Here is an 8,139-nt window from a genome sequence, read left to right on the forward strand (position 1 = left end):
GAGAGGGGGCCACGGAGCCCTCGCCTCACCTTCGTGCTGCAGCTTGTGATCGGTGGAATACGCTTTGCCGATGATGTTCCAGACCGGTTTGAGACAGCCGAACAGCCCCTCCAGAAAGCCGCTGCCGGCCTGGCTGCACTGGACCCTCCCGCGGCCAAGGGCCCGAGCCTCCTTCCGGCTCTCCACCGGCCCGTCGCTCGCGGTGGCTCCGGCAGCGGTCCCAGCCTCCGCCTCGTGCAGCTGCAGCACGCTGTTGGAGAAATGCTCCCGCGAGTCCTCGCTGCCGTCCGTCATGGCGGAGGGGCTGTGGGCGCCGCCCCCCGGGGACAGCACGTTCTGCATCACGCACTGCGTGGGGGAGAGGTCGGCCACGGGGGTCCGGCCCGGCGACTCCAGCTTCTTGCCGCAGATGTAGTTGTCCTCCCGGTCCTTCAGCGGGCGGGCGAAGCCCCCCAGCGAGGGGGACAGGGTCCGCGTCTCCTGCAGGCAGGCCATGGCAGGTCGTCTGGGTGTGGGGTGGACCGGGGGGTCCGCGGGTCGCTCAGACTCCGAGGGTCAGGGGGTCCCTCAGTGTCCAGAGTTCGCTCAGAGTCGAGGGTCAGGGGGTCGCTCAGTGTCCGGGGGTCGCTCAGAGTCCGAGGGTCAGGGGGTCGCTCAGTGTCCGGGGGTCGCTCAGAGTCCGAGGGTCAGGTGGTCGCTCAGTGTCCGGGGGTCGCTCAGAGTCCGAGGGTCAGGGGGTCGCTCAGTGGTCCGGGGGTCGCTCAGAGTCCGAGGGTCAGGGGGTCGCTCAGTGTCCGGGGGTCGCTCAGAGTCCGAGGGTCAGGAGGTCGCTCAGTGTCCGGGGGTCGCTCAGAGTCGAGGATCAGGGGTCGCTCAGTGTCCGGAGGTCGCTCAGAGTCTGAGGGTCAGGGGGTCGCTCAGTGTCCAGAGGTCGCTCAGAGTCTGAGGGTCGGGGGTCACTCAGGGTCTGGAGGTCATGGGTCGTGGCCCTGGTTACTCTGGAAATAAACAGGAAAAAATTCCATCAGAAACTTGTCAGGTCATTGGGTAATGGACAGAGAACATCAACCCCCAATCACCCGTCCTCCCCCCGTCAACACCAACCATCCGCGCCCACCCCCCCGTCAACCCACCTCCCCAAACCCTGTCAACACCCCAACCATCCACCCCCCCCGTCAACCCACCCCCCCAAACCCTGTCAACACCCCAACCATCCACGCCCACGTCAACCCACCCCCCAAACCCTGTCAACACCCCAACCATCCACGCCCACGTCAACCCACCCCCCAAACCCTGTCAACACCCCAACCATCCACCCCCCCGCCCCCGTCAACCCACCCCGCCAAACCCTGTCAACACCCCAACCATCCGCGCCCACGTCAACCCACCCCTAAACCCAATCAACACCCCAACCATCCTCCCACCACCCCCATCCTTTGCCTCGTTCGCAGACCTCTGCATGCTCGGTCTCACACACCGTCCCGGGGCGGGGTTAGTGAAATGGACTGTCCCCTAAACAGCGTGTCAGAGCACACCTGAGCACTTCCCCGTCACCGTGAGACCGCGACACCGCACACAATACCGCACGCGACACGCACGGCCCCGCGGGGACCATTGCACCGCGACACCGCACGGGACACGCACGGCTCCGCGGGGACCATCGTACTGCGACACCGCACGTTACACGCACAGCCCCGTGGGGACCATCGCACCGCGACACCGCACGGTACACACATGGCCCCGCGAGGGCCATCGTACCACAACACCGCACGGGAGACGCACAGCCCCGTGGGGACCATCGCACCGCGACACCGCACGGGACACACCCGGCCCCGCGGGGACCATCGCACCGCGACACCGCACAGGACACGCACGGCCCCGCGGGGACCATCGCACTGCGACACCGCACGGTACACGCCCGGCCCCGCAGGGACCATCGCCTCACGACATCGCATGGTACACGCATGGCCCCGTGGGGACCATCGCACCGCGACACCGCAAGGGACACGCACGGCCCCGCGGGGACCATCACCTCGCGACACCGCACGGTACACGCACGGCCCCGCGGGGACCATCGCACCGCGATACCGCACGGTACATGCATGGCATGACACCGCGGGAACCGTCGAGCTGCACAGAGCGACCGGGAGCAGGGCCGGAATCAGAGCTCCATCGGCACAAGGCAACTAACGGTAAAACCACCAAGTGTGAAGCAAATTCACCAGACACACACACACACACACACACATACACAAACACACTCCGAGACAGGCACACACAGAGACAGGCAGAGACACACACAGGCAAAGACTCACACATACCCACAGGGACACAGAGACTGGCACACTCCCACACAGACACACTCCCACACACACATACATACACAGGCTCTCACACACATTCCCTCACACACCGACACTCTCCCCACACACACATACATACACAGACTCTCACATACAGGGACAGACACACACTCCCACACAGAGACTCACGCTCACACACACACACAGACAGATACACAGAGACTCACACTCTCACACTGACACACACATAGACTCACTCTCTCTCACACACACACACACAGACAGACAGCAGCAGCTCACCTACACACTGCAAAGGAACAAATCTTTGGACCGATGAGATCTTCATTCACAGCCGTTGCTGAACAGCAGTTCAATCCACTCCCTGCATTTCTTGGTGTGTGTCTCTGTCTCTCTCTCTCTCTCTCTCTGTCCCTCTCCCACTCTCTCAGTCTCTCTCTCTGTCCTCTCTCTCTCTCTCCCACTCTCTCCCTCCGCACTCAGAGCCAGGTTTGATCCCGTACTGCAGTCTCAGTACTCGTGCGACTCAACATTCGCCAGGTCTGTGACGACAGGATCCCGGGCCCAATCAGCCGGGAGTATCAGGGATGCAGGTAGAGGGATGAGGTCACCAGTGGGGAATGTAGAGACACCAGCGAAGGTGCGTGGGGCTCAATCTAACAGCCAGTGAGCTCATCTCTCCGATTACAGTGTTTGTCAAGGAATTGAGAAAAGTACCGGTCCTAGAATAGGGCCATTGTAAAACATCTCAATCCCTACACCCATGGGAGTAGCGACACATTCCCAGATTCCAATCCCGCCCCCGTTCATTAAACTGAAAGAACCAGAGAGAGAAACAGCAGCAGGGGGCCAGGATCATTGTTCCATCCACAGAAAGTCAGTGTCCATGCATCACACTGGCACACACACTCACACTAACTATGTACACGGGTACGGAAGCATAGTGTGTCAACCGTGGTTCAGTTGCTGGCACCGTCGCCTCGGAGTCAGAAGGGTTGTGGGTTCATGTCCTGCTCCAGAAACTTTGAGCACAAAAATCGAGGCTGACATTTCCCCAGTGCAGTGCTGAGGGAGCGCCACACTGTCGGAGGGGCAGTACTGAGGGAGCGCCGCACTGTCGGAGGGGCAGTACTGAGGGAGCGCCGCACTGTCGGAGGGGCAGTGCTGTGGGAGCGCCGCACTGTCGGAAGGGCAGTACTGAGGGAGCGCCGCACTGTCGGAGGGGCAGTACTGAGGGAGCGCCGCACTGTCGGAGGGGCGGTACTGAGGGAGCGCCGCACTGTCGGAGGGGCAGTACTGAGGGAGCGCCGCACTGTCGGAGGGGCAGTGCTGTGGGAGCGCCGCACTGTCGGAGGGGCAGTACTGAGGGAGCGCCGCACTGTCGGAGGGGCAGTACTGAGGGAGCGCCGCACTGTCGGAGGGGCAGTACTGAGGGAGCGCCGCACTGTCGGAGGGGCAGTACTGAGGGAGCGCCGCACTGTCGGAGGGGCAGTGCTGAGGGAGCGCCGCACTGTCGGAGGGGCAGTGCTGTGGGAGCGCCGCACTGTCGGAGGGGCAGTACTGAGGGAGCGCCGCACTGTCGGAGGGGCAGTACTGAGGGAGCGCCGCACTGTCGGAGGGGCAGTACTGAGGGAGCGCCGCACTGTCGGAGGGGCAGTGCTGAGGGAGCGCCGCACTGTCGGAGGGGCAGTACTGTGGGAGCGCCGCACTGTCGGAGGGGCGGTGCTGAGGGAGCGCCGCACTGTCGGAGGGGCGGTACTGAGGGAGCGCCGCACTGTCGGAGGGGCAGTACTGAGGGAGCGCCGCACTGTCGGAGGGGCAGTACTGAGGGAGCGCCGCACTGTCGGAGGGGCGGTACTGAGGGAGCGCCGCACTGTCGGAGGGGCAGCACTGAGGGAGCGCCGCACTGTCGGAGGGGCGGTACTGAGGGAGCGCCGCACTGTCGGAGGGGCAGCACTGAGGGAGCGCCGCACTGTCGGAGGGACAGTACTGAGGGAGTGCCGCACTGTCGGAGGGGCAGTACTGAGGGAGCGCCGCACTGTCGGAGGGGCAGTACTGAGAGAGCGCCGCACTGTCGGAGGGGCAGTACTGAGGGAGTGCTGCACTGTCGGAGGTGCCGTCTTTCGGATGAGACGATAAACCGAGGCCCCATCTGCCCTCTCAGGTCGATGTAAAAGATCCCGTGGCCACTATTTCGAAGAAGAGCGGGCGGGGGGAGTTCTCCCCGGTGTCCTGGGGCCGATATTTATCCCTCAATCAACATCACTAAAACAGATGATCTGGTCATTATCACATTGCTGTTTGTGGGAGCTTGCTGTGCGCAAATTGGCTGCCGCGTTTCCTACATTACAACAGTGAGCACACTTCAGAAAGTACTTCATTGGCTGTGAAGCGCTTTGGGTTGTCTGGTGGTCGTGAAAGATGCTACAGAAATTCAAGTCTATCTTTCTTTCTTTATGTTACTGGACTAGTCTTCTTCTTAGGCAGTCCCTCGGAACCGAGGATGACTTGCTTCCACATTAAAAATGAGCTCTCAGGTGACTGATGAGTCCAATACGGGACCTACAGTCTCTGTCACAGGTGGGGCAGACGGTGGTTGAAGGGGCGGGTGGGTGGGGTGCTTGGGTTGACGTGCGCTGCCTGCGCTTGGCTTCCGCTTGCTCCTGGCGAAGAGAATCGAGGTGTTCGGCGCCTTCCCGGATGCTTCTCCTCCACTTTGTGCGGTCTTGGGCCAGAGATTCCCAGGTGTCGATGGGGGATGTTACACCTTTCCAAGGAGGCTTTGAGGGTGTCCTTGAAGCGTTTCCTCTGCCCACCTGGGGTTCTCTTGCCGTGCCGGAGCTCCGAGTAGAGCGCTTGTTTTGGGAGTCTCGTATCGGGCATGCGGACAAGGTGACCCGTCCATCGGAGCTGATCGAGCGTGGTCAAAGCTTCGATGCTGGGGATGTTGGCCTGAGCGAGAACACTGACGTTGGTGCGCCTATCCTGCCAATGGATTTGCAGGATCTTGCGGAGGCAGCGTTGGTGGTACCTCTCCAGTGCTTCGAGGTGCCTGCTGTACATGGTCCATGTCTCTGAGGTATACAGCAGGGCGGGTATCACTGCTGCTCTGTAGACCATGAGCTTAGTGCCGGGTTTGAGGTCCTGGTCTTCAAACACTCTCTTCCTCAGGCGACCGAAGGCTGCACTGGCACACTGAAGGCGGTGTTAGACCTCGTCATCGACGTCTGCCCTTGTTGACAGTGGGCTCCCGAAGTGTGGAAAGTGGTCCACGTTGTCCAAGGCCTTGTCGTGGATTTTGATAATCGGTTGGTAAAAATAATTTTGAAATTACAGACCACGAAACTACCGGATTGTCGGAAAAACCCATCTGGTTCACTAAAGGAAGGAAATCTGCCGTCCTTACCCGGTCTGGCCTATATGTGACTCCAGAACCACAGCAATGTGGTTGACTATTAACTGCCCTCTGAAATGGCCCAGCGAGACACTCAGTTGCAACAAACCGCTACGAAAAACAATAAGGATAAAACCGGACACGACAAAGGCAGGCACTCCCTACTCAGTCGACACTGCAAAGTCCTCTTCACTAACTGGACTTGAGCCAAGATTGAGCGGTGCTGTCCTATAGATGAGTCAAGCAACAGCCCGACACAGTCATACTCACAGAATCATACCAGGCTCCTCCATCAGAGAGTAGGAATAAACGGGTCATTTTCGGGTTGGCAGGCTGTATCTAGTGGGGTACCGCACCTTGAGTACTGTGTGCAGTTTTGGTCGCCTTATCTGAGGAAGGATGTTCTTGCCATGGAGGGAGTGCAGCGAAGATTCACCAGGCTGATACCCAGGATGGCAGGAATGACGTATGAGGAGAGATTGGGTCGATTGGGCTTATACTCGCTGGAGTTTAGAAGATTGAGAGGGGATCTCACTGAAACTTATAAAATTCTAACAGGACTAGACAGACTAGATGCAGGAAGGATGTTCCCGATGGCGGGGGAGTCCAGAACCAGAGGGTCACAGTCTAAGGATAAGGGGTAAGCCATTTAGGACAGAGATGAGGAGGAATTTCTTCACCCAGAGAGTGGTGAACCTGTGGAATTCTCTGCCACAGAAGGCAGTGGAGGCCAGTTCATTAAATATATTCAAGAAAGAGTTGGATATATTTCTTGAGGCTAAAGGGATCAAGGGATATGGGGAGAAGGCAGGGACAGGGTACTGAATTTGGATGATCAGCCATGATCTCATTGAATGGCGGAGCAGGCTCGAGGGGCCGAATGGCCTCCTCCTGCTCCTATCTTCTATCTTTCTATCAGTGATTGGGGCCCCAGCTATTCACAATCTACACCAATGATTTGGACGAGGGGACCAAATGTAATATATCCAAAGATTGCTGATGATACAAAGCTGGGTGTGAATGTAAGTTGTGAGGAGGACGCAAGGAGGCTTCAATGGGTAATAGACAGGCTAAGTGAGTGGGCAAGAACGTGGCAAATGGAATATAATGGGGAGAAATGTGAAGTTATCCACTTTGGTAGGAAAAATGGAAAAGCAGAGTATTTTTTAAATGTTGAGAGATTGGGAAATATTGTTGTTCGGAGGGACCTGGGTGTCCTTGTACACGAATCACTGAAAGTTAACATGCTGGTGCAGCAAGCAATTAGGAAAGCACATGGTCTGTTGGCCTTTATTACAAGAGGATTTGAGTATAAGAGCAAAGGGGGGGGGAAATTTGGTTGCTTTGCGCCTCCCGTTAGCGCCCGGGCACGGCGCCGCCAACGCCTCCCGCGAAATTCAGCGGGAGGTTAGCAGCGGCAGTAACCATTAGCGCCCCGCGGCGTTGCGCCATCGGCGATGACATAATCGACGTGCACAGCCTCCCACTCCCGCCCCGGCCGCGATCTTCGGTACCGCTCCCCGACTTACCGCCGGACGCCATGTCCGACGGGGTCAGGGAGGGGCCTACCTGCGGCCGGGGCGGCGCTAATTAAAGGGGAGGTTCCGGGCGGCCATTTTTGTTGCTGGCCGCCCGTCAGCACCTGCCTCCGTTGCCGTCCCCAGCCTCCTGAGCTCCCCTTCTCTCGAGTGCCGGGCTCTTTTGCTGGCACTCCGATCCGGTGGCCCAGCTGGGCCCCGGGTCACGCTGCGCAAGGCCCCTCTCCTTTACAAGGGGGAGGAAGGCCTGCAATGCCGCGGCACAATGTGGCGCAACGATATTCCCTCGCAGTGCCCCAAGAGGGAGGCGGGGCACTTCCAGTTAGCGCCCCGCTTCCCTCTTGGGGCGCTATCGATGAATTTCGGCCGCGGGGAAGTTAGCACCCTAAAGGAGGCGCGACTCAATTTTTCCCCCAAGATGTCTTACTCCAGTTATACAGAGCCTTGGTGAGACCACACCTGTGGTACTGTGCGTAGTTTTGGTCTCCTTACCTAAGGAAGGATATACTTGCCATAGAGGGAGTGCAACGAAGGTTCACCAGACTGATTCCTGGATGGGGGGGTTGTCCTATGAGGAGAGATTGAGTAGACGAGGCCTATATTCCCTAGAGTTTAGAAGAATGAGAGGTGATCTCATTGAAACATACAAAATTCTTACAGGGATTGACAGGGTAGATGCAGGGACGATGTTTCCCCCCTGGCTGGGGAGTCTAGAACCAGGGGTCACAGTCTCAGGATAAGGAGTCGGCCGTTTAGGACTGAGATGAGGAGGAATTTCTTCACTCAGAGGGCGGTGAATCTTTGGAATTCTCTGCCCCAGAGGGCTGTGGAGGCTCAGTCGTTGAGTATGTTCAAGGCGGAGATCGATAGATTTTTGAATATTAAG

General features: G+C 58.7%; 1 protein-coding gene across 1 annotated transcript in view; it reads right to left on the reverse strand.

The window, feature by feature from the left end:
• The window catches only part of LOC147097224 (mitogen-activated protein kinase kinase kinase 12-like), a 16,329-nt gene extending 13,463 nt beyond the window's left edge, over positions 1–2,866 (reverse strand). The window contains exons 1-2 of the mRNA XM_085972550.1: positions 2,604–2,866; positions 30–998 (exon numbers count right to left, since the gene is read on the reverse strand). Of these exons, the coding sequence (XP_085828676.1) occupies positions 30–495 (466 nt within the window). The 5' untranslated portion in view covers positions 496–998; positions 2,604–2,866. The remainder of the gene's footprint in view (positions 1–29; positions 999–2,603) is intronic.
• Positions 2,867–8,139: the final 5,273 nt, after the last annotated feature.

The sequence above is a fragment of the Somniosus microcephalus genome, chromosome 33 (genome assembly GCF_052327205.1).
Source record: "Somniosus microcephalus isolate GS21.2 chromosome 33, FLI_Smic_1.0, whole genome shotgun sequence".
Classification (NCBI taxonomy): domain Eukaryota; kingdom Metazoa; phylum Chordata; class Chondrichthyes; order Squaliformes; family Somniosidae; genus Somniosus; species Somniosus microcephalus.